This window comes from Girardinichthys multiradiatus, chromosome 20 (genome assembly GCF_021462225.1).
Source record: "Girardinichthys multiradiatus isolate DD_20200921_A chromosome 20, DD_fGirMul_XY1, whole genome shotgun sequence".
NCBI classification, from domain to species: domain Eukaryota; kingdom Metazoa; phylum Chordata; class Actinopteri; order Cyprinodontiformes; family Goodeidae; genus Girardinichthys; species Girardinichthys multiradiatus.
In genome coordinates, this window is record NC_061812.1 from 14830 (window position 1) to 41640 (window position 26811).

A 26811-nucleotide genomic window follows, 5' to 3' on the forward strand; every position below is an offset into this window, starting at 1 on the left:
GGAATGTGATGGCTTATTGTTTCAGCCTGGTTGTGCAGAACGTGTAGAGGTCAAACTGTAGAGTTATATGGTCCTAGTACAAGAGGCCAAATGAAGGTTGTGAAACAACAATATGTTAAGTAGTTCTCCCTCCGGTTGCCTATGAAGAGTGTGAAACACAGATAGAAAAGTAACAGAGGGCATGTTCATACACTTTAATCATTTAATTAAGGCGGTGCAAGTCCATGAAGAGATTTATACATTGGCAAGAGCACCTTTAAGTCAACTCAAACCTGACAAGTAAGTCAATGAAGAGCGGCCCACACCAGGGTAATATGCTCATATTTCCTTGCTTTGGTCAAAATACAAGCTGCAGCATTTTGTACCATCCGCAGACCTTTAAACCTTTTTAGAGGCAGTCCGGACAGTAGGGCATTACAATGGTCCAATCGAGAAGTTAAAAATGAATGGATGAGGACTTCAGCATCCTTATAAGACAGGATAAACTTGATCTTAGCAATTCTTCTAAGATGAAAAAAGGACAATCTGGACACCCTCTAAATACAAAGTTCTGATCAAAAACAGCACCAAGGTTTTTCATTTTGACTGTACATTGTACCACACAGTTATCAAAAGAAAGAGAAACACTGTTAAATAAATGATGCAGCTTTTGAGATGCAATAATCATCATCATAACAGTGAAAACCATTTCAAAAGTACATAGTAACTGACCAAGTGGCGCAAGATAGAGGGAAAAAAGCAGCAGACTCAAAACAGAGCCTTGTTGACCCGGAAGTGGTAATGGGAGCACTCATGATGACCCAAGATGGACTTCAATCGAGTGGCATTTTGCCCATTTTGTGGCACACATATGAGTAGATTAACTCGGTTTTGTTTTTCATGCGATCCGTTCATAGAATCTGAGAGACAGCAACTCAATTCATGGCAGTAGCAACTAGAAATGGTCCTTCCGCCACCGGAGGGCACCACGGGGTGCCAGACCAGCAGTAATAGCCCCTAAGATGCTGCCACACCAGCTGCCGCTGTTTTTGCCAATGCTGATTGTCAGCATATGGGTTGTCATTATAGTTAATAGCTATTGATTGTTATTCAGTAATTACTTTCAAATGATGATGTCATTAGTAGTTATTATTTCATAAACAGTGTTAGACACATAATACAAGGTAGCTGTATTTACTTGAGATGGAAACAGTCAATAGCATTAGCAAATAGCATTATGTGTATGTATAACGTGCTGAAAGGATGACGAAGAGACATTCCACAAACAGTGGGTTTATTATAGATCATGAATGGTAAAAACACGCTGGCACTTTGTAGAGTCTCTGGCCACAAGGATGCCAGAGGGTGCCACACCAGCTGTATAAGCCTCCAGGATGCTGCCACGGCGGCTGCCTGTTTTACTGCGGTGAAGCCAGCTGCCTCCACTTCGAAAATGACAGTCCAATCAGCCCTCACGCAGTTTTGTTGTACGTGAAAACATCATGAATCATGGCAGTGGTGCTTGCTCTTAGTAAAAGCAATATTTTTAAAATGAACTGACTCATGGTCATTGATGTCATTGTTGTTTTTATTTATATTAGATATTTAAAAATCCACCCGCGAATATGTAGATATGACATTTTAGTTTGTGTTACTGTTTTATGTGGTAATTTGTGTGTTCATTATTTTTGAATGTCCATTTAATAAGCTTCCACGCTCATTAAAACAAAATTGTATCCAGTGACCAGTCTCACTTCATGTTGACAGAACACATCCAGATGTCATTCATCAAATTTCACCAACATCTGATGTGAAATTTATGGCACTTGGGAACTGACATGGGGGAAAAATTTTTATTTTGTGGGCACAAATTAGTATTTCTTGGGAACAAATTAGGGCTGCACGGTGGCGCAGTTGGTAGCACTGTTGCCTTGCAGCAAGAAGGTCCTGGGTTCAATTCCCAGCCTGGGGTCTTTCTGCATGGAGTTTGCATGTTCTCCCTGTGCATGCATGGGTTCTCACTGGGTACTCTGGCTTCCTCCCACAGTCCAAAGACATACCTGTTAGGTTAATTGGTCTCTCTAAATTGCCCTTCGGTGTATGAATGAGTGTGTTGTTTGTGTGTTGCCCTGTAATGGACTGGCGACCTGTCCAGGGTGTACCCTGCCTCCTGCCGATAGACTGCTGGAGATAGACACCAGCTCCCCTGCGACCCACTATGGAATAATTGATTGGGAACAAATTAGTATTTTGTGTGCACGCTAGATACATATATATAAATAAACTTACCTCACCTGTATATTTTTCCCCCATGTCAGTTCTCGTGCGCCATATAAATGTCAAAATGAAAGCCTTTGAAAATAATACATTACTGTGTTTATAGCAAGAACACGGATGTTTCTAGTGATTACTCTCACTTCAGGCTGACAGAAGAACACCTCTAGATGTCACTCATTGAATGTCACCAACATCTGATGTGGAATTTCAAAATTAAAGGCCTTAAAAATGTGTCATTTTACGTTTATTTTCAATAAGTTTCTGTGTTTATTGCAACAAAACTGTTTGTTTCCAGTGATTACTCTCACTTCAGGATGACAAGAGAACAGTTCCAGATTTCACTCATCAAATTTCATCAAGATCTGATGAGGAATTTCAAAATTAAAGCCCATTAGACATTTCCATCTATCTTTCACGATGTTGGTGAATATATCCATATCATGTTTTATTGTTTGATCATATGTGATCTCTTAGCACTTGAAATATGTTTTAAGGAGGACTCTATGCAACTGCCACATCTAGTGCAGTCCAGTATCTAAACAACTTAAGGAGTAGTTCCAAAAATGGGGCAAAACGGCACTCATTTGCTGTCCATCTTGGATCACCATGAGCGCTGTTAAAGTTTTTGTTGTCCGATGAGCCAACCCCTCCCTCCTACTTCCTAATTTCTAAGGGGATTGCTCAAACCAGCTTTCCATCTAACGGGTCTGAACTTCCCTAAACCTGAAAGATCTTACTAAGCAGGTTCACTGAAAGTTCTGTTAAAGCTGGTGTCGGGAAATGACTCGCCTAGCCTCTGACAGCCTTCATACAAAAGTCTCGCCCTTCTTCAACTGGAGCTCTGGACGACTGAGTAGCCCACAGCAGTCATCCACTCCTCCACAGTCACTTCTGTTAACAGCTGCTCATTCCCTAATATTACAATTGGCTCCTGGTATATGGGTTAGGTTATTTTTAATGACTCGACACAAGCCCCAAGGGCGCTGTTTTAACAAGTTTGGCTAAAGGCAACCTATAAAAACCTCCTAAAATCTCTTAGAACCAAGTAACAAGACATTTTACCATGAACGAAAAACCAAAAATAAGGTGACTCAAATAACTGAATGTCCACAATTTATCTAGACTTTTATGCTATGTTTTCTGAAATGCAAATTTGTTTTCTAAAATTTAAATGTCTTTTTTCAATTGTAAAAGTGTTTCAGCTATTGTAATGTTGGTTTGCACCTCCAGGCCGCTGTAGAAAACTCCAGAAGGCAGGGAATAATTTGAAATAGATTACATGTATGCGCCAAGTGTAGACCTTTATAACCCACAATGGAAAAGGATCCAAAGAACAGGTTGTTGATCATGCTAAAATATCAATGTCATAGAAATCAGACAATGAAGGGAACTCAAAATCAGACGTTTGTCCAGTGCTAATAGGAGGAACAGCAGCAAGTAAAATGTTACTTGGAGAATTTCCAGTCTGATGTCCTCAACCGCATCATGAAAAAAACACAAGAAAATCTCATACTGTCATATTACAGCAGGTAGCCACTCTTTGGGTGAGTCTTGATACAGTATCAAACAACAACTTTGAACTGTCCCTTTTATTCTCAGTTCAATGAGAATAAAAAGGACTGCAACTGACATGGCGGACTGATATTGTCAGAACCTGGGGTATTTGCTTTGCGTTTTGCCTGCTGCTTACTCTGTTTAACCTCTAGATGCCGCCAGAGCTGCCGGTGCCAGAGGTTAACTGGTGCAACCTGTAATCCACTCATCAGGAGGTGCTTAAAAAGGCTGGGCAGTCAGCACTTCAGTGCCTGGGTGTTTTGCCAATGTGAAGACTCATTACCGGCCAGGCTACTGACTTTCTCTGTTCCCTGAAAGTGTAGTGTCTTACTAGCTAGTGATAATGGCCGGAACACCCAATGACCACGAGGTCCACTACTGATGATCTGTCTCAAATTTTTACTTAAATTCTAATTTGATTTTTAACTTTAATTTAAAATTTATCACTACACCTTAAAATATATTTTTAGTTTAATTTTCTCTTAATACTCTAATTCAATTAGCTTTAAATTTAAACATTTTAATTTGACTTCCAATTACATTCCACTTATTTGGCTTTTATTTGAAACCTAAGCTCATAATTTAACGCAACCTTCATAATAAACTTGGAGTTATAGAATTAATTTAACTCTAGTTTTAGAAACCGAATTTTTCACTTAACATTAAATCTAATTTAAAACCTTTTAATTATCACCTTAACTCAGGCGTCCACTTTATTCCCCTTTTTTTTTTTTTACTTAAAACCTCCTGCATTGGCTGCACGGTGGTGCAGTTGGTAGCACTGTTGCCTTGCAGCAAGAAGGTCCGGCTGTCTTTCTGCATGGAGTTTGCATGTTCTCCCCATGCATGCGTGGGTTCTCACCGGGTACTCCGGCTTCCTACCACAGTCCAAAGACATGCCTGTTAGGTTAACTGGTCTCTCTAAATTGCCATTAGGTATATGAATGAGTGTGTGCTTGGTTGTTTGTGTGTTGCCCTGCCGACCTCTCCAGGGTGTACCCCGCCTCCCTCCCATAGACTGCTGGAGATAGGCAGCTTCCCCACGACCCACTATGGAAGTAGAGGTATAGAAAATGACTGACTGACCTCCTGCATTGGGAATGCGGGTGGGGATGTGGGGGTGTGGGTGGAGTGGTTGTGGGGGTCCTTGGTCGATTGACCTGCCATGTGGGGGGAGAAACCCACCGTGGCTCCATTCTGTGACCGGATGTCCTTTGGGTACTGTGGATTCCTAGCCGGGTCGATTTGGGGTGCAGGGGGTTCATCTGAGCCCCTTGTTAGCTTTGTTCCGGCATTGGGTTTTCTTGGTTGGCTGAGGGATGCCGGCCAGTTTGGTTGCCTGTGATAGGATTGAAACCTGTTGTGGCTTCATTCCTTTGCCGGGTTTCCTTTGTCCGCTGTGGGATTCTTGCTGGTGTGTATGCGGTGCGGAAGGTCTGTCAGGACCCTTTGGTAGCTGCATTCCAGTACTGTTTTCCTGCGCGGGTTTGATTTGAGCAGAGAGCAAGTTTGTGCACATGGACGATGAAGCAAGCAGGAGAAATTACTAACCCTAGCCCTATCTAATGCAAGAAGCATTAGATAGGGTTAGAAGAATAAATCCTGCTCTCAAATTGAAAATATGTGCTCTTGATTTTTGGCAGTAAATTTCCCCCATAAGCGTTTCACCAGCATCACGACTGTTCTAGAATCTATCTAGATTCTTTTGACCACAAGTTATCCAGCATGGACTCCACACTTTCCATTGTGGAAAGTCACTGGAATTTAGCCAAGTACAGGGACCATATATTCACTGCTGAGAATGAGACTCTTGGAGTGTGAAAATCTTTTCAAAGGGAAGCTCAGTTCTCTAGGGAGAACAAGAAAATGTTAAATACATCCAAGCCCAAAGCATACAGGACAAGCTTGTCTTCCCTGAGCATGTAAGTGTCATTGTTATCAGTCCCAAAAATTCAAGAATCAATATCAGACCTTAAATTATTTCACTGGCTCCCTGTTTGTCAGAAACAGAAAGAAAATGTTTTAAAAATGTGTTGGTTTAGACCGCAAGGCCATCAAATACCTGCTCACTCCATGTTCCCAGAACCAGAACCAAACAAGGTGAGGCAACATTTAGTTTATATACTCCTCAGCTCTGGAACACACTGCCTGAAAACCTGAGAAGTTCAGAAACTGTTGGTTACTTTATCAGGACTGTAAACATCACTGTTTACTTTTATCATCCACAAAGGTCAGGATTGCTTTTTCATTCATTTCTATCATGTTTTAGCTCTTCATTTGTTTTGAATTTCTTTTTATTCTTTCTTTCTTTTCATGTGATGATTAAATATTTACTATAGTTTTGTGATATATTGGGCCTTTTTATTGTGTTTATCTCTGTTCCTTTGTTTTGTGTGAAACACTTTAAATTACCCTGAGTGCATAATAATAAAGAAATGAACTTGCCTTTCCTATTATGTCCTGCAGATGGCAGTAGAGTAGTCCTGTGTTGTCACCAGTATGTGGGAAGATCACATGACAGGAAGTGAAAAAGGTTGTTTACACTGAGCTCTTTGATTTGCTGTTATAAACTTTGAAACTTTTATTTTGGAGCCTCATCAGACAGGAAGTAATGTATCTAAATGTTGTGTCTTTACAGATGATCTGTGTTTGTATCAAAGTCCAGGCTGTTGGTTGACGAGCTTACGCCAGCGTGTGTTTGTGTGTGGACCAACATGGAGGATCAAAAGAAGATTTTGTGCGTGGGTTTGGTTTGTCTGGACATCATCAATGTGGTGGATAAATACCCAGAGGAGGACACTGACAGCAGGTTAGCATAAAGGCTAATTCTCACACAGAGCCTGCACCTGATCACCAGACTGACTCTGACGGTCTCTGGGTCGTCTAAGTCCTTCTGTTTGTGCTCATCAAGTTTGTATGAACCAGTGTTACAGCTGCAGAACGAGTATTAAGTTTCCCTGTAAAGATGCGGCTGGTTTATCAGCTTTTCATGGCCAAAGGCCAAAGGCTTCTCTGTAAAACAGGTCATAAACCTGCGGTTCAGAACAAAGGCTCTGACCTTTGATCCAGGTTTTCACCTGTTGCAGACTGCAGGAAGAGAAACGTTGAGTTAGTGTACATCTGCCTGCAGAGGAAGCTCATCCCACAATATGTCTGATCTTCTAGTCTAACAGGTTTTATGTTGGGAAGATGAAGCTTTCTGCAATTCATTACCCTGACAATGTGGTTCTGACAGCATCAGTCACTTCTGCAATCTGAACCTTCAGGGTCCAGTTACTCTGATGTTTCAGTTTGGTCCATTCAGTCTTGTGTCTGGATTTGGATGTTGCATCAGATTTATTTGCAACCAGGATCTAAACACAGAAAACAATTCGGGGTCGTATTTAGCAGACACCAGTCGGCCTCCAGTTTAACTGGTTAACTGGTTTTCTATTGTGACAGTCTGACTGGTGTTCAAAAGTGATGGTTCTGGACCACATTTACATGAGGGCCAGAGTGGGACCAGGGCCTTTTGTCATGGGGGCATAGAACAAAAGAATGAAAAAAGAAAAAACAGGACAATATTTTTTGTTTCATTTGTTAAGTGGGTCACAGAGCCACAGGTTGCTGACCACTGATCTAGCAAATATCAAATAACTGTAATCCTATCTCAATACACCCTAATTTTTTATTTATTGTGAAAGTAAAACTGTTAAGGTATAAAATAAAACTGGTCCAAGGGACCAATCTGATACAGTTTTTGAAACGTCCTTCTTACTCTCCCCACTTTCTTTTTTAATTTTTTTTTTGCGGCACTAAGAGGCCTTTATTTTTTCATTTTTCTGATAGTAGGTAGGCAGGAAAGAGGGGGAGACATTCGGCAAAGGTTGCTGGGTCGGGGACTCAAACCCGGGACAGCCGCATCAAGGACTATAGCCTCTGCACATGGTCGCGAGCTTAACCCCTACACCACCTGCGCTACACCTCCTCTTCCCCTTTAAGAATTACACTTTAAAATCCATATTTATGCATTTTGCCCATTATGTGTATCTCTTGGACCCAGCGCAGCACTGAAAAAAGTCCACGCTAGGGTGAACAGGGGCCTCATGTAGAAAAGAGTGAGCAGATTTCATACGAAAAGTTCGCGGTAGGGACAAATTCAGAAAAAAACTTCAGATGAAGGAATGGTGCATAGACACGTCGCCGCACACCTAGCCTTCAAACATCCCGATTTGCAGTCAATTCTACGCAGCTGCACGTGGCGCTTGGACCGCCCAGTCCTCGCCTCTTAATACATATGTAGTATAAATAGCCGGAGGTCACCCGGCACGTGTCCAAATAACCATGGCAACAGTGCTGTGGCAGTCATAGAACCGAACCGGTTTCTTTCAGTGGAGAAATGCGAAGAGAGACTGTCTACACACCATGAGGGATATTTGTAGTGAATTTCAGCAAACCAACAACTACCTGAATGACATCAGAGACTTAAACCTGACTAAAACTGAAATGTTTGTCGGCTTGAACCTGTTTAGTTCTACTATGTCTGCATTAAATCCAAACAGCGCCATCTAGATGCTGCATTGAGCTCAATTGTAGCTCAATGCTGATCATTATAATGAGGTGAACATGTCTCCTATATTTCTATGAGGAAGACTGTCACCACACACACTATGTGAGGATCTTTAAACCAGGAAAACCATTCAGGATGTCACATCAGTGATGACCTCGAAGCCTCCATCACACAGGAGCCTGATGGAGGTTTGTTCCCAACACAACTATTAGAATTAAAAGAATTATAATTATTATTATAGTATAAAGGAATCATGAGTTGAGGAGGCCATCATTGTATTAGTGAGACACATCAGTGCATCACTAATAGGTTGAACATATATTGAATGAAGATACTTTCTGTTCACTAAAGCATATTGACTTCTTATTGACTTCTTCCATTGGTGATGTCCTCCAGCTGAACCAAAGCTGCCATCTTTCCACAATTAGGAGCAACTTTAGCAGCTATTAATGGACATGTGTGGTTGTCTCCAGCTTTTCTACCTCAGGAACCATCAACTTGTCAGGAGTTAATCTGCTGATCCGACACCGTTTTCTTCTTACCGAGAATGAAAGTGTCTCTTAGATGATTCTCATCCATTTTCTGCTCCTCAACAACAGAAACAGGAAGTTTCACAGTTTCCATCCGACAGAGGTTGTTTCGATCATTTTCTCAGGTGTGTTATATTATTGTATGAAGCTAAATGATGTCCAGTATCAATTATATTAAAAGCTCAAAGTCATGAGGAAACATCAGGTTTGATGCTCTGTGAATTAAATAAACTGAAAGGAGTCATAATTCAGTGGATGGAGGTGAGGTTTAGCTCTCTTTGGTTTATTGTCGATTGAAAAACTTTGCGTGGCTTCCACACATGCTGAGTTTTGGTACATGCCGAGTTGTGTGTAAAACATTGCACTGCAAAGGTTTTTGTGCATAAGCACGCTTTGTACATGAGGACCCTGATCTCAGAAAACCGAATGCGGGACAACAAGGATGCTTATGAAGGACACATTATCAACACTATGATGACATCATAAATTTTATTTTAACAAAAATTAGATCACATTACATCAATCAAGGTCTGCTTGGCCTGTTAGTGCACAACAATGAATGACCACATGTTAAGAAAAATTATAATTCTTTTTTAAAATTAAATAAAGTTTATCAGAAAATACTTTACAAGCTTTTAAAGTTTAACCCTGGTAAGCTAGCTGCTTTTACCTTGTCTGTCTGGCAGTCATCTCTCGGTTTGAGTAAAAATGAGTCCATAGATCAGCAGGTGGCTTTTTCAGCTCTGCATTTCTTGTGCGACTCACTTTTACGGTGTCTGCACATCGGGCTCCCCTACTAGTGAAACTAAAAAAATAACTTTGGCAAACTTAATAAAAATCCCTCAGAAATCACCTTTCACTGGCCTCACCCAATTAGAAACCGGTTCAGTCTTTGTTGTAGCCACATTTTCTTTTCCTGGACATACTTTCCTTTATATTCAGTCTACTGATGTTGGCTATACAAGGAAATCCTTTTCTTGTTCTGTTTTATTTTACCAGCATCGTGGCGTGCAGCTTGGTCAAGACATGGGGCGCTGCTGCGTATTTTGATTGATAGCTGATGCGGCTCTGTGATGACTGGAGCTCTGCTTTCTTTACATTTCAGAAAAGCTCCAGTTGAATAGTTTTTTGACTTATCAGAATAGGCTTTTTATCTTCAGCCGTGTGGGAAACAGTGAGGCGCAGAGCTTAAAGAACTGATCATATAATCTAGGGCCACAGTACGTAACAAAAATTCTATTTAGTATACCCTTTGCCCTTTAAGGCTATCGCTACTGGATCAAAGTTGAAGCACTATGTAGTCTATGACTCACTGGGTCGGTCAGGATCACAAACATAAAGGATCTGCTACTTCAACAACAACTTCAAACTCCTTTGCACTCAGAAGCGTCACTGAACAACAGCTGAGGTGACATACCTGCTGCTGTGAAGATTGACGTCGAAGGTTACAAACTGTAACAGTCTAACGATGAGCAGAGCAGGTCAACAACTCCTCAGGAATCAGAATCAGCTTTATTGCCAGGTTTGTACATACAATAAACAAGCAATTTGACTCCGGTACACTTTGCTCTTTGGGTTTCTTTTTTGTTTTTTGTGTTATAAGATATATTCTGCATATATCTTTATGTCCATAAATATATATATACAATATACACATATACAAGGTGGAATTGCGACTTTGGTACTCTATTAAATGTTCATCAGAGAAACAGCCTGAGGGAAGAAACTGTCTTTGTGGCGGCTGGTTTTAGTAAACAGTGCTCTGTAGCGCCACCTGAAGGTAAAGCTCTGAACAGTTTATGTGCAGGGTGTGTGGGGTCCGCAGAGATTTTAGCAGCACTTTTCTTGACCCTAGACCTGTATAAGTCCTGGATGGAGGGAAGGTCAGCCCTGATCATTCTCTCTGCAGTCCTGATTATTCGTTGCAGCCTGGACCTGTACTGTTTTGTGGATGAGCCAAACCACACTGAGATGGATGAAGACAGGACAGACTGAATGATGGAGGTGTAGAAGATGACCAGCAGCTCCTGTGGAATGTTGAACTTCTTGAGTTGCCTCAGGAAGTACAGTCTCTGCTGGGCCTTCTTTCGAACAGTGTCTATATGTGAAGACCATCTCAGGTCCTCAGAGATGGTGGTTCCTAAGAACCTGAAGTGGTCCACGGCCGATACAGTGTTGTTGAGGATGGTGAGGGGGGTGTATGGGGGTGGTGTTCTCCGAAAGTCCACCACCATTTCCACAGTCTTGAGTGGGTTGAGTTCAAGGTAGTTCTGACTACACCAGTGTACCAGCTGATCCACCTTCTGTCTGTATGCAGACTCATCACCGTCCGGGATCAGTTCAATGACAGTGGTGTCATCTGCGAACTTCAGGAGTTTCACGGACGAGTCCGATGAGGTGCAGTCATTTGTGTACAGAGAGAAGAGGAGTGGGGTTAGAACACACCCCTGGGGGGCACCAGTACTTATTGATCTGGATCAGGAGAAGATGCTCCCCAGTCTCACCTGCTGCTGTCGGTCCGTCAGGAAGCTATTGATCCACTGACAGGTGGAGGCTGGGACGTTGAGCTGGGTGAGCTTCTGGTGGAGGATGTCTGGTATGATGGTGTTGAAGGCCGAGCTGAAGTCTACAAACAGGATCCTGGCGTACGTCCCTGGACGGTCGAGGTGTTGCAGGATGAAGTGTAGACCTAAGTTAACAGCATCATTTGCCGACTTGTTTGCTCGGTAAGCAAACTGCAGGGGGTCCAGCAGGGGGCCTGTGATGTCTTTCAGGTGCTTCAACACCAGCCGCTCAAAGGACTTTATGATCACAGACGTCAGGGCTACAGGCCTGTAGTCATTTAATCCTAGGATGGTGGGTTTCTTGGGAACCGGGATGATGGTGGATCGTTTGAGGCAGGAGGGAACCTCACATTTCTCCAGTGACTTGTTGAAGATCCTTGTGAAGATCGGAGCGAGTTGATTTGCGCAGGCTTTCAGGCATGATGGGGAGACGTTATCGGGTCCTCCAGCTTTCTTTGTTTTCATGCGCTGAAAGAGCCTGTTTACATCTTCCTCGGAGATCTTTAGTGCAGGCAGAGGATCTGATGGTGGGGGGTTGGTTGCTTTGTGGGAAGAACTTGTTCCTGAATGGGATGTGGAGGAGATGGTTTGAGGTGTGAATGGCTTCTTGTCATGTCTGCAGTAGAAGCCATTCAGACGGTTGGCCAGGAGACGACTCTGTTCAGGATGGGTGGAGTGGCTCTTGTAGGCAGTCAGGTTTCTCAGACCAGTCCATACAGCTGAAGTGTCACCAGTAGAAAGGATGTTCTTCAGCTTCTCACTGTAGCTTCTCTTAGCTGCTTTGATCTCCTTTGTTAGTCTGTTCCTGGTCTGCCTGTACTGCGCCCAATCTCCACTGCTGTGAGCTTCTTCCTTTTCCCTGCGCAGATTCCTGAGGTGTGGAGTAAACCATGGCTTATTGTTCCCAAAGGTGCAGAAGCTCTTGGTCTGCACACACATGTCCTCACAGAAACTGATGTATGATGTCATCACATCAGTTAGTTGTTTTAAGTCAGTGGCTGAAGTTTCAAAAACAGTCCAGTCTGTGCATTCAAAGCAGGCCTGTAGCATCTGCTTTGATTCCTCAGTCCACTTCTTAACAGTGTGAACCTTGGGTTTGGAAGCTCTTAGTCTCTGTCTGTAGGTTGGGATGAGGTGGATAAGAGAATGATCCGAAAAACCCAGAGCAGCCCTGGTCATAAACAAGGAAGATCATAGAAATAAAAGGAAACACATCAGCAGCTCGAACATGCATATTGACGCAGCATAACAAGTCCTGCGTGCCTCAAGCACCACGGCAGAGGGGAATAACCTCAACTTTAATCCAGTAGCGATAGCCTTAAAGGGCAAAGGCGTAAATATAATGTTGGTTACGTACTGTGGCCCTAGATTATATGATCAGTCCTTTAAGCTCTTTAGACACGGAAGTCCAGGTGTCACGATACGCTTGTTTTCTGTGCCAGCGCACATCATTAGAAGACATTGATTTATGTCTTCAGCCCTTGTTGGCCCCTGTCTAGAACCACCCATGTTGTTCAGACTAATTCTGATCAGTTGTCTCATTGTAATGGATATTAGTAAATGCTGTTGGGGTTGATGACATCACTGTGTGCCTGCAGGTGTCTGTCACAGCACTGGCAGCGGGGAGGAAACGCTTCAAACTCATGCACGGTGCTGTCGCTGCTAGGAGCTCCATGTGCCTTTATGGGCTCACTGGCTGCAGGTCCGGTGGCTGAGTGAGTATCGATCAATACATCAAGATCAGGACAGAATGGACCAATCACAGCTGAGTCTGACTCTGAATCTGATTGATGTTGAAGTAGTTTCATGATAAATGTAGAACAAGTGATATTTATCCATCACTGACCACTGTTAACTCATAGCATGTGTCCAGCTTCCTGATTGGTCCATTACATTAACTGCTGTCTGTATGACTATTTGTTAATGAACAGTTTAAATGAGAACAGTTAGAGTTCAGTTAATAATTGCAACAGAATAATTCTAATGATCAGAACATTATATCAGGTCTGGCATTAATGAGAACATTAGAACAGCTAGCATACATGAGGAAAACTGCTTGGTTCATTAGAACAGGTAAGTCATAAGGAATGTAAAAAGAACAATAGGTGTAAACAGCCTCCTAATGTCTGTTTCTGTTTGAATGAAAAACAAGGATCCAAGGTCATCTTCAGGACTTCAGTTACACAACAACATGGATCTACAGAGAACCTGTTTTACCACCCACACTGTCCACATGAATGTTCCTCCTTAACAGATACAGCTTTCAGTCCTTTCAGCAAGAAAAAGTCTAACATGATCAGGGGCGGACTGGGACAATAATCCAGGCCGGGAATTTGATACCATCCCAGCAGGCCACCGCCAGCAAATAAATGCAAACCACTAAGACTAAGATGACGTCTGCACACGTCATCAACTGAATACCTACAAAATAAATGTTTCTTCTACCTGTGTGACCCCCTTCTCTTTTCAATTCATTTCAGTTTATTTATATAGCGCCAATTCACAACACATGTCGTCTCAAGGTTCTTCACAACAGTCAGGTTCATACATTCCTATTAATCGTAACCATTGAACAGTTCAGTCAGATTCAGTTATTTATTCAAATTGGATAAAAAGTTTTTCTATCTAAGGAAACCCAGCAGATTGCATCCAGTCAGTGACTTGCAGCATTCACTCCTCCTGGATGAGCATGTAGAGACAGTGGACAGTCACTGGTGTTGACTTTGCAGCAATCCCTCGTACTGAGCATGCATGTAGCGACAGTGGAGAGGAAAAACTCCCTTTTAACAGGAAGAAACCTAAAGCAGAACCAGAACCAGGCTCAGTGTGAGCGGCCATCTGCCACGACCGACTGGAGGTTTGAGAGAACAGAGCAGAGACACAAAGAGAACAAAGAAGCACTGATCCAGGAGTACTTTCTATGGGAAGGAAAAGTAAATGTTAATGGATGTAGCTCCTTTAGTCGTTTCATCTAGAAAGAAAGAACAGATAAACTCTGAGCCAGTTTTCAAGGTTAGAGTCTGAAAGAGAGCACATAGTTAGTCACAGTTAGTCACAAAACGGAGGTGGGGAGTCTGTCTTTACCTGGCGCTACTGCTGTGGGAGTTTCAGCCAGGCAGATACCCGAGTGAGCCACATGAATTGTTTTTAAGTGCGAACCGAACCAAACCATTGGTCCTGCCCCCCAACGATCGCAGAGCGGGCCAGGCCAGCAGGAAATGTCCCAGTGCTCCCGATGACCAGTTCGCCCCTGAACATGATAACAGTTAATCTGATTTGTTTTTGCTGTTAGAAACACAATAATCTGATAAATCCAGTCTGAACCTATAAAAGCAGTGTTTATAGGATCAGACTGATAGAATAAAGTCAAACCGGTCGGAACCAAGAGAAGCAGATTTAGTAATGAAACAGTCTGCAGGTAATTTGTCCTGTTAGAAATGTTTTCTGACATTTCTCAGTTCAAACCTTTAACCCAACACAATGAATTGTAATCAGTTTGATGAGCTGCAGAAACCTGGGCTCTGACCTGTTTCTGGGTTGAACTTGTCTCCTCTGTCCTCAGAGCATCTTCTTGCTCAGACACCCTCTTGCAGGAAAGACTTGCTCTGGTGTAGCTTAGATGTGGACAGAGGAGATGGAGACCACCTATTGTTTGGATATCAGTTATGAAATGCAGAGCAGATGTAAACAGTTTCTTGTCTGTAGCTTTATTTTGGAGGATTTTCAGAAGTTCAGCATCGACGTATCTCTGGTATCTGAACATGCTCAGTGCATTTCTCCAGCCTCTGTGGTCATCAGCAACATCAGCACAGGAAGCAGAACCATCCTGCATATGAACAGGTCTGTCTCTGTGTGTGTGTGTGTGTGTGTGTGTGTGTGTGTGTGTGTGTGTGTGTTTGAGTGACTAACTGCCTCGGTTTTTGCAGCTTCATCTTCATGGCAGACCAGTTGCGGTTTGGTCCACCTTAATGTTCTCTATATGTACATTTTTTTTAAGCAGACATTTATGTTTCCTGTCTGTCTGTCAGTTTCATCATGGCCGACTTCTTACAGCGTAGGATTGATGTGTCAGAAGTTGCTTGGCAGATCAAAGGTCAAACTCCATGTGCATGTTGCGTGGTCTGTCCATCCAGCGGATCTCGAACGGTCTTCCTCTATGATATGTAAGAGTGCCGCACCCACCATGCAGCGTTCACTGAGCACCTCATCATGAGGCCTTAAAATGAAGACAACATGAGGCTCATTCTGTCAGCCAGCTGATCAGACCATCAGATTCTGATGCCCCCGGTTGGATGGTATCAGGGAGTACTTCATGTTTCTGACCTTTAACCAGAACTGGGGTCTGAGATGTTTTCCACTTGGGAATAATCTTTCTTTTTGTAGAATGATGGAATTCCGACAGTTTGGAGATAAGCCGACGTCTAGTTTCTCTAAGGTTATTGCTGAGATCTTTCCACCCTGGTGTTGGGTTAACAAACAGCTGTATGCTCTAGAGCAGCAAAGTACCAAAACCATGATTTCATAGAAATGCTCACCTGATCAGCAGAAGTTAGCTGATAGTTTCTCTGTTTATGCCGTATGGAAGAATAAAGGATGTTTTTTCATGACTGTATCCTCACTAAAAAAAACAGGAAACAGGAGAGATTCAGCTCCTGATTGATCATCATGGTAGCTTAGCTCTTCACCTGTGCTGAAAGTGATGAGGTATTTAGTGAACGCTGTTTAACATGCTAAAGAGAATCAAGAAGAGCTGAATCTGGTTTAATTCATTGCAGAACTCAGCTGTAGGATTAGGAAACAGAGTTAGGAAGAGTTTAAAATAATACATTAATTATTATAACAGAATGTTGTGTTTTAGAAACTTTGCAGCTTCAGTTTCTGTGCTGACTGTGAGATCCAGCATCTTTCTGAGGAAGTTTTGCCTGATGAATCCTTCTTCTGATTGTTTGGAAGATTTGGAAAAGAAACGCTAAGAGCTAACCTGAGACCTGTGTGGTGCCAACAGTGAAGCATCCTGATCCTTCCATGTGTGCAAAACTAGTATAGATAAAGAGGGGGATCAAAATGTCCTCTGAAAGCAACTTCTTCCAACATCCAGGAACAGTTTGGTGATGATCTGTGGATGAAGGAGCAAGACTGATGCAGCATGGATCACCAGACCAAAGTAAAAACAGATTGGCTCAAAGATCAGAACATGTAAACTCTCCATCTGTGATCAAGAAACTCCCCAGATCTGAACCCTACAGAAAATTATCGGTTCTCAAAAACAGAAGCCAAAAAACTTGGATAAAGTCCAAACACCAAGAAGAGTAAAATGGGTCACCATCTGCAGGATTTGGTGTCCAGCAGGTCCGAGAAGCTTCCAGAAGTTGGGCAGATAAAGCATCAATCCTGGGAAATTTTACTGCAGAGTTCTGATGGATTTTCAAAAATTAATTAAACATTTAAAAGCAAATTAAATTGTTTAACTTTTTTTAGATTAATCACTGCTGAGATTTTTGGAAATGATTGGCAGTTAATCTGGATCTGGAAAATCAGGAATAATGGGCTTATGGATCTAAAATGATCCCATATGGAGATTAAGTTCAAGTTAAGAAATAGGATCAACAACTATCTGAAAACCAAAATCGGGTTAAAACTATTTATTTAAAGGTACAAGTATCAGATCTTTCCTAATTTTTATTCCCTTTAGTTTTAAAGACTTCTTTAATCACTTCTTTAATCTGCCCCCGTATTTCCATCAGGCTGTCAGATTGTTCTTGTTTTTGTTTGTTTCTGTCTCACTTGCTAAAACGTCGAACTTTTTCTAAAATGTTCTGTTTGTTCTGAAAATAAAACAGAAAAAGTCTCAGAAACCCATCAGTTCTTTGGAAATCAGTTAACAGATTTTTTGTTCCCTTCAACAAAAACATCTTTTGTTTGAGTCCTGCTGAGTGTCTGCAGTGGTTTGGTTTTAATTTAATTTTGATGCATCAGATCTGAGAATAAAAATCATTAATGTACATGTGATGAAACAGAACTTTAACCTGAGACTCTACCAGTCCAGGTGTTTCTGAGGCCATACAGGTAACTTCACCCACATCCTGAAAATATGAAGGCCAATACATGCTTTGTAGGATTTGGGAAATGTGTTATTTTACTTAGGGTAACAAGATCAGGAAGACCAGAACAATTCATGCTTCACAAGACGTCAAATGCAGAACTCCTGGCAAATCCTCATTGGTACCTCCTGCTGCGGCATTTGTTAATTTAGTAACTACACCTGTTCATATATCTGACCAAACACAACTTATTTGTCAGACACCACACCATGAGAAAGTGATGCCTAAAATGTGTTGAGAGCAAGTTGCAAGAACTGCCATTTTGTTCTTGCAGCTCAGAGAGAGAGAACACGTTTCTCTGTTCTTGCAGAGCCTTTATTGGCCTTAACATTCAGATCTGACTATCAGTTAGTTAGTCTCCAGTTGATCTGTATTTTATTCAGATGGATAGATTTTTATCTTTTATAATGACCACATGAATCCATGAAGTTTAATTTCAACATTTGTGATTTTTATCTGACGTTTTTCTGAACATCAAGCTTGTCATCCTCAATAAAGCTCCTCAGATCAAACAAGAAGCTCATGAAAACGTTTGTTTTCAGAGATTGAAATCTGATCCTACTGAAGGAAATGTCCTTCAGACCAGAGTATCGGACCTGGACCAGAGAATCAGGTCTGATACTCTGGTCCTTCAGACCAGAGTATCAGGTCCAAGTTTCAGACCTGTAGATGTTTGACCTGTAGGACAAGGGAATAGACGATGTTCTGGGCTTTATCTGTCCTTTGTTCTAAAAAAACTCTCTAACCTTTGGTTTCTTTCTGTCAGAGATCTTCCTGATGTAACGGTAGAACATTTTTCCAACATCAATCTTGATCAGTTCAAGTGGATACACTGGGAGGTGAGAAACGTACCAAAAACCAGAACCAAAACCAGTGATCCTACCACATATAAACCTTACCTGAAGCTTAACATTTCATCTCAACTTGAAAAAGCTTGAACATTTAGATTAATAAAAAAAATAATTTTGGACTAATGATGTCGAAACAACCAGAACAGCTTCTCTTTAGCAAACCTTTCAAAAACTCCTAAAAATCAGATAAACGTTAAAAATTGTTTTTATTCCAAATTCCTTCACTAAATCAGATTGACTGATGCTGAACACAGCCACTGCTTTCTTCTCCTGACTCCAGTTCTACTCGGTTTTTACTGGGTTTACTGGGCATAATATATATGTACAATGCTGTGGTATTTCAGGCCCGGAACGCCAGTGAGCAGGTGAAGATGATCCAGCAGGTTGAGATGTTTAACACCAAACGTCCAGAACATCAGAGGATCACCATCTCTGTTGAGATTGAGAAGACCAGAGAGCAGCTATATGAGCTGTTCCCCTATGGTGATGTGGTATGGGTCATCTCTAACATATCTGAATAGTAGAGCATCTTCTCTTTGTTCTGTTGGATCATGTAACATCCCACAGTAGCAGCGTTTTTTGAAAGAGTTTGTGGTGTTTTGTTATGTTCTTGTGACAGAACATGCCGTTAGCTGGTCCAGCAGCTTTTTTACTGGGACCTTCCCAGTGAGACCTGAACCTATTTTACTCAGCCGGGGTCTATCAGCAGCCTTGGTACAGAAGTTCGGATGTTTTCAGTCGGTCCAGTCAATGAACAGGTCCTTGTTGTTTTTTAGGTGTTTGTCAGCAAAGATGTTGCTCATCACTTCGGTTTCAACTCAGCTGAAGCTGCTCTGAAAGGACTCTACCATCGAGTTAAAAAGGGGTGAGTTAAAAATGTTCAGAGGGATCATACAAAACAGGTCTGGTTCTGACCCATCTTTGTTTCAGGGCTATCCTGATCTGTGCCTGGGCAGAAAAAGGAGCAGATGCTTTGGGTCCTGACGGTCTGCTCCTTCATTCCGATGCTTTCCCCCCTGAAACTCTGGTGGACACGCTTGGAGCTGGAGACACATTCAATGCCGGTGTCCTCTACACTCTGTCCAATGGTAAACATCTTCTCAATCTAGGATCTTTGTGCTGAAATGTCTTCTGGGCTGGTCCTATCAGACAGGTCAACAGTAACAACCATGAAGGAGGAATACGCCCCATGTTTAACAGAACTTTGTACTTTCTGGGGTTAGTGTCTGGTTCTGAAACATTGTTTCTGTCTGCAGAAGGAAGCCTACAGGATGCTCTGACCTTTGGTTGCAGGGTTGCTGGCAGGAAGTGTGGTTTCCATGGTTATGATGGCATCAGAGAAAATTGTTGAGAGAGCAGAACCGTCTGTTTCAGGCCTCGGTTACCTTCCACTGGGAACACTGGATGCAATCCAGAATATAAATCTGCTCTGAGAATGAAAAGTGATTCAGAAGACTGACGACATGTAAAAGACAATGAACTAAAATAACCTTCAGAGCTGAGAAACAAGCTGTCTGTAATAACTAATCAATAATTCATTGATTTGATCCCTCATCCTTAACAAAGATCTATAAACAGATGTTTACTGTGCAGATTCATTCTAACTGAAGCAATGCAGATTTTAAATGGTTTGTTTAACTTTGATGTGATAATTATTTATTAATAAACTGCAATGCAGCAGGTCTTTGATGACTCAGTGAATCACTTCCAGCTCTTTGTCATGTTTCCACGACATCATGTGGTGGACCTGATTTTCATCAGAACCTCACCACAAATTTTTCAGAATGTGAAGGTGTTGCGAAGTTGTGAAATAATTCATTTGTTTGGCCTTTAGCAGCTTTTAATAATTACGATTAATAATTATTAACCAAATCATTAAAAAAGTTTGAATACTTTAATTTTAGCCAGACAACTTTCGGTCTGTCAGGGATTGTCCTCTGATGCCCAATGTGACAGTGGGTTGGTATAATAGAACAATCAGTGAATTTAGTTTTCTTAAAAGAGCTACACAGACATATTTAATTTAGGTTAATGAGAGGAGAAGAGGGGAAAACATAGATAAGACAGGACAAACTGATGTTGAAGTACCATCAGTATTTAAACTACACGTTGAAATAAAGTTTGTCCTAACTTTACATCAAAACTCAAACAAAATAGCCTCAAGACTTAGAAGCCTGTTAGCACTCAGTCAGCTTAACATCACAAGGCAAACACAATGAAGAAAACAACATTTAAATAGTTTCAACCTAAACTAGTTTTATCTGCCCAGACAACTTCCTATGTAAACCGTTATTATGAACAGGAGGTCCAAAGGGGCGAAGAGTTGGTGGCAGGAGATGAACAAAGAAGCTGCAGCGGCTCTCAGGAGCTGCTGGGAGTTGAAAGCTTCTGCTCTTCGGACACAGTTCCTATGCCCGTCTGCTCTCAGGTAGGAAGGGGGAAAGTCGCATTAGAGACACTGTCTCCTCTGAGGGAAGCTCTGGATTAGATTCTTTTTCTGTCAAAGCTCAGGCAGAAAGGTTTAAGACAGCTAGTCTCAATTTCAGCCGGTTTACATTTGTCGGCTGCAGGAACAACGGATCGTACTTAACTTTTGGGATCCAAGGTTCCTCGAAGAAATAGTCAAACTCGGCCAGTGAAGTCAGACATCCACCAGCATTTATCCCCAATGCAGCTCTGGAAGAGCTGTGGGTAAAGAGCAGTGGTGTGTTCTAATTACAGCAGGAAGTCCGAACGTCCGACCTCCGAGAAGGAAATTTCAACTGAAACACACCTGAAAGTCGGAATTGCGAGGTGGAAAGTCGGGGAAACACGGCCATACCCATCTTCCGCATTAAAGATGGCTGCTACATCAACAGTAGTAAAAACAATGTTAATTTGGTTTTTTTAGCAGTTCTTTATGTAACATTTAGTCAGGTGCTACTTTTCAGTGTTTGTAAGACGAGTTGTTTTGACGCTGCCTATATGCACGAAATATAGAGTAGAATAGTGTTACTGTCATTGTTATTGTTGTAACAGTGTTCATGAACGAGCCATGAAGCATACAAACATCTATGCTTTTCCAACCTTCAGACTTTGTAGACCTCTTGACGTCACAGGGATTCCGGCTGTAAATCCTCTTTTCTATGAGCTTTTAATGAAAATGGGTTACTGCTGTGCATTCTGGGGTTCAGAGTTTTTACCAGTCTCTTTTGTTTGTGTAGTCCAGTGGTTCTCCCTCCATGGCTGGGCCCAACACAGTGCAGTCTGAGTTTAGGGGTTAGCCTTAACCCGAATCTCTGTCTTCATTAAAGGTTGAGCTTAGTGTGAAAATACAGTCATATTCCATAAATCTGTATAATGTACAAAGGTTAATCCAGTGACTCCATCACTAAGTGATTATAACGCATTATATAGATGAATTGCACCCAGACCGATGTTTTCAAGCCTTTATTTATGTTAATTATGAGGATTTTTTGCTTCCAGCCAATGAAAAAATGACATGTAAGATTAGAATAGTACACCAGAGCAATAAAAAACTATTTTAATATAGAAATGTGGGCTTAATACAAAGAATGTTCATTACCAGCTTAAAGGCTGTTATTTTTGAAGAGTTGGGTGGAGTTTATCCAGGTTAACCTGTTATGATGTTTGTGTCAATATTAATGAAAACTATGAGAATTTCTTTTGTTAGAGCAAATAGAAAACTTTAACTGAGCAAAATTAATAAACTAGCACAAGATAAAGTAGCTGTAAAAGTACACAAATCTGACATCTGAAACAAATCTTGAATTACTTTTTCTACTTCTGAGAAGTCAGACTTACAATCCTTTAAAGTGAAGGTGCTGCTGTTTAAATCATTTTCTGTCCAGATATATTTCTGATACAAATATCTCTGGAGAAAGTAAATTTGAAGTTCACGTCTTTATCATAATGTGATTTTAATAAATTAATTTGTACATGGATGTTTATCCATGAAAGGTGAATGAAGAGTAGATGTGGTTGGAAGGAGCCCAGCTGAGAGAATTTGGTCTAATTCGGTAATAGGTTTAGTTTGCCTAGTGTAAAATACTTAAAATAATGTGTGCATAGACCTCAAATAGGATCTTAGTAAATTAGTTGACCCCAAAATTGAAGATCTAAATAAAATAGGACTTTTGATTTGAAATAAAATGAACAATGAGGTTTTGTTGATGGAGACCTATCGATATTACATAGGTACCACACAGGAACCATTATGGTGACATTAATTCAGTGTTTGGGAGAAACATGTAGTGTCTGATAATACATTAGGCCTTAGCTTGGGCTTGGATCATATTTCTAAGCAGAAGCATTACCTGGGAGTGATCAAAAAAGGCAAGGTACGCATGCCTGAACCACTTAGTAACAGTTGAAATGCTCCATTTCCTGGAGCATTCGCACATCAACAGTTGGAAGGTGGACAGCCCCTGATCCACAACAGAGCTTTCAGGTTTTTGGTCACTTGTGAGACTTCATCCAATCAGAAGGCAGGATGTATCCATCATCTATCTGATTATCAGGAAACGTCACGTCTCATCTAAGATATGATGAGCCACTTCAGAGACGATGATGCACAAACACATGTTGTGTTTCCACTTGAACACATCGTGTGACTGTACATGTATGTACATGTATGTACATGCAGAGCAAACTCATGCTGCTCCTTTGTGTGTTTCTCCTATCTCTGCTATTTTGTTGTTTGCATTTGTCTGACTGTCTGTGACAGCTGCTGAGTTTGACCTCTTTGACTCTAACTGATCCTTTGTGATCTGCAACAACACTCAACTGTGACATCAACTAATCTATCTTCTGACTACTTTTGTGGATTAAACAGATTTTTTGATTTTGCTTTCATTTGGGAGAAAAACTGTGTAGAAACCTGGAGCCAGATATGTTCAGTCAAGTCCAAATCCAGTCTCAAGTCTATACGGCACGAGTCTACGTTGAGTCTGAAGACTTTTATCTTGTGACTCAAGTGCGACTCAAGTCGGAGCTTCAAACTCAAGTCGCCATCTTTGCCTTCAGACAGCTACAGTTTAGCTCCTTCCTTCAGTCAGGCTCAATCCTGCTGGGAGGTTGAATGTGGAGTTAGAAAGAAGCTCTGGTTTGTGAATAAATAAAATAGCTTCACTCTGGACACTGTCAGTATTGTGATGTTTTCATGGTGACTCGGAAAGCTTGTTTCTTATCTTCAGGACATCTCTGTCTGTAAAACAATCTTCAGCTGCTCTGGTTGGATCACCTCAGCACACTTTGCTCACTGTATCTATATTTACATCATTTATGGATATTTAAAGTTTAGCCGTCATCCAGAAGATTATGACCACTGACAGTTACAGTCGCTCAGATTGGTTACCTATATGTACATTTCTGCAGTCTATGGTTCAAAGATCTAGTCAAACAGTTGAGTTCATCTTTAAACCTCTTCAGGTGGTTGTCACACTGATTAACTGAGCTGACTATGTCATATAAAAATGAGCCCCTACACACACACACAGAGAACTCACAGAACCAGTATGGTGACAGCAGGTCCATTGGTTACATTTGACTATCCACTGGGTTTGGTGATGCCCTCCACTGATGGCTGAGAGGTATTTTGGGAGTAAAACAGTAAACAGGTGGTCATAATGTCCTAGCTTCCTGGTCCATTTCTTTATGCATTTACTTAAACAGTGCTGGTACTGGTGGTTGGCTCGATGTCACTGCTCCCAGCCATCATTTCCCTCAGACCTTTGCTGAAGTGAAGGTTGGCTCCAATCACGATGAAACCCTGCAGATCAATGCAGCCTGATGAGTGGTTACTGTCACAGTGTTTGTAACACATGATTCATTTTTGACATGGTTTTTATACAGCATTTCTCTATGCACCTTACTTTGTACGACTGCATTTGGTACATTGGTACAATGTCAATTTTATTTATATAGCACATTTAACAACACTTAATGTTGACCAAAGTGCTTCACATGAAGTAATTGAAAATGATAAAACTACAGAAGACAGACATAAAACCAAAAAACCAACATATACAATACAAAATAGAATAAAAAGCTAAAATATAGAAACATCACAATGAAAATAAGGATTATTTGACCTAATAGGCTTCAAACATCTGTAAAATGTGTAAACAAACAGTAAGAACAGTAAACCCAAGACAAATATCTGCAATCATCAGAGGTAAAAACACACATTGTGATACTCCACCACCTCCTCGATGAAATCCATCCCATCGGCCAGCGGGATCCGGACTCCCCTCTTGGTCCAGTCTAAGCTCAGAAACAGAACAGAAGCAATCAGAGCAGCGTTAGAGATCAGAGGTTCTGGTTTCAGAGAACAAGCGGGTCCTTACTGTTGATGAGAGGAACCACGGACATCTGCAACATGGTCTTCAAAGGAGCCTGCAGAGGAATCAGCTGCAGACAGACAGACAGATTGTCAGCGTGGCTCTGTGAGTCAATCAGGAGACATTTCAACCAGGAAAGGGAGACACACTTACAGCCAGAGACTCCAGGGCTGACTGATTGGAGAAGATTTTAAACCTGGAAGGCAACAAAGATGTCTCTGATGAATCCAGAAACATTTCCAAAAATCTGATTTTATTTAAAATAATTCTGCCCAGTTTCAGATGTTTTCTGCTCTGAGAGGTTTTAGAAAAAGGTTTCTTTTGACAGTCCTTCTGCATCTCTTCTTAACTATGCCAGTATAAAACAGTGAGTTTAAAAAACACAGAGGACACATCTGAGTTTTTTTATTATCTGTCAGTTTCCTCCAGTTCAGCAACAGAGGGACACAAAATGTGTTCTCTGGCTTCACAGCTGCTGGTATTCCTCTTGATGTTTGAATGACTTCAGATAAATCTTCAGGTTAAATGCATCTCTTGAATACACCGAGTATAACTGAGTTTATCAGGGACCTCTGATCAGGGCACCTCTGGAAGCTAACCCAATGCCCCAGAGGTTCTGTGAAACTTCAGGTCCTGTGTAAACAGGTTCATGTTTTAGAATCAGCTGAACTTGTTTGTCTAGTTAGGGGTTAAGGTAGGGGGCGGGACTGTTAAAATTAATGATTGCTTTAATGTGTAAATACAATACAAATTGAGCGCAGTATGAATGTCTCTACAAGCGGAAGACATGTAAATCTGGTCCTTTCTCAGCAACACTGCTACCAAAGTCCAGAGGCAGAGTTTGAGTTTAGAACTAGGCCTGATTCTCAAATATTAAGTGTATTGAGCTCAGGTTACGGAAGACAGAGTAAGATTACATTTTCAGGCTGTACAGAGAAATATGAGACCCTGTCAACTTTTCTCATTTTTTGTAAAATTTACTATTTTATGTATGTCTGAACCAAGCAAAGATTCTGTGTTTGAGCCTTAAACCAGGTGTGGGTTCAATCTGAGTCTAGACCCAAGTGTGGGTTCATGGTTTGATTATAAAACTAGCTGTTTGAGTCTAGAACCCAGTCTGAGTTCAGAGTTTGAGTTGAGAACAGTTGTGGCTTCACCGTTTCTGTCTAGAACTAGGTTTGGGTTAAGAGATTAAATCTTGAAAAATATTAAAATATAGACCAAGGTGTGAGTCTAGAACCAGGTGGAGAATCAGAATTTGAGTCTAGAACCGGTAGGATTCAGGCCTTAAATCAAGAACCAGGGTTGTGTCTCAAAGATCAAAGGGAAACCTTTACCTGCGTAGATCCGCATGGACAGCCAGACGTTTTCCACTCATTGAGACTTTTGCATTAAATTTAGCTTCCTGCATGAAAAGAAAATAATTTGCTTTAAACCAGTGGTTTCTGGTTCAGACTATTCCAATAAACTGGTAGTTATACTGGGCTGAAACCAGTCAGACTCTGTGATCTCTAACAAATAACAGACTGAGCTGGTTTATGTCCAGTTAAACATTCAGGCAAGGGTGTAGTTTTGTGTGTTTGGTACCATGGTCATACTGCTGAGCTGGACCGGAGGCTGACCTGGAGGCAGAACCATCACCTTGACGATGGCTGTCATGACAACAGTTGCTCCAGATGTTTTGATAAAGGTTTTTGGGGGCGAGTTGACAGCAAACTGCAGGGATAGTGGTGCGTCCACCAGAGCTGGATTCTGAAAGAACAACATGAACAACATCAGGAACTACTAAATACTACATAACCTTGTTTTTTTTGCTAATTGTGTTCTTTTTCAGCCTTTTGTTTCTTCTTACCAACATCATGATAGCTCCAAAATATGTTGTCCGCAGCAAAACCTCCAGATCTTTGGGCATCTGAAGGCAAATTGAGTAAGGATGAAAATCAGACGGACGTTCAGTGTCAGTATCTTTGATTAATTGATTACCACAGCTTATTTATTACCTAAAAAGTGTTGAGTGAAAATCTTTGGCCTGCTCAGGGATGTAGGGATAATTTGCTGAAACTAA

The 26811-nt window shown here is 41.4% G+C and overlaps 2 protein-coding genes across 8 annotated transcripts in view; one reads left to right on the forward strand and one right to left on the reverse strand.

Moving 5' to 3' along the window:
- Window positions 1-6411: 6411 nt before the first annotated feature.
- khk (ketohexokinase) lies at window positions 6412-20089 on the forward strand. Of its 4 annotated transcripts, none has more exons than XM_047347908.1 (8): window positions 6412-6619; window positions 13052-13168; window positions 15482-15616; window positions 18321-18393; window positions 18750-18896; window positions 19182-19270; window positions 19336-19493; window positions 19662-20089. In XM_047347908.1, the coding sequence occupies exons 1-8, from the start codon at window positions 6525-6527 to the stop codon at window positions 19754-19756; spliced, it is 909 nt and encodes a 302-aa protein (XP_047203864.1). In that variant the 5' UTR covers window positions 6412-6524; the 3' UTR covers window positions 19757-20089. The 4 variants fall into 4 exon arrangements, with proteins under 4 accessions (XP_047203864.1, XP_047203863.1, XP_047203865.1 ...); XM_047347907.1 differs by lacking the exon at window positions 15482-15616 and adding an exon at window positions 15159-15293 and having other exon boundaries at window positions 6413-6619; XM_047347910.1 differs by lacking the exons at window positions 6412-6619; window positions 15482-15616 and adding exons at window positions 10276-10411; window positions 15159-15293.
- Window positions 20090-21819: 1730 nt separating this feature from the next.
- Window positions 21820-26811, reverse strand: part of LOC124857229 (phospholipid transfer protein) — a 36997-nt gene continuing 32005 nt past the window's right edge. For all 4 annotated transcript variants that reach the window (XM_047348404.1, XM_047348406.1, XM_047348407.1 and 1 more), the window contains 7 exons: window positions 26599-26658; window positions 26334-26498; window positions 26084-26151; window positions 24900-24942; window positions 24753-24816; window positions 24593-24669; window positions 21820-24175 (listed from right to left, as the gene is read on the reverse strand). In XM_047348404.1, the coding sequence (XP_047204360.1) occupies window positions 24071-24175; window positions 24593-24669; window positions 24753-24816; window positions 24900-24942; window positions 26084-26151; window positions 26334-26498; window positions 26599-26658 (582 nt within the window). In that variant the 3' untranslated portion in view covers window positions 21820-24070. The remainder of the gene's footprint in view (window positions 24176-24592; window positions 24670-24752; window positions 24817-24899; window positions 24943-26083; window positions 26152-26333; window positions 26499-26598; window positions 26659-26811) is intronic.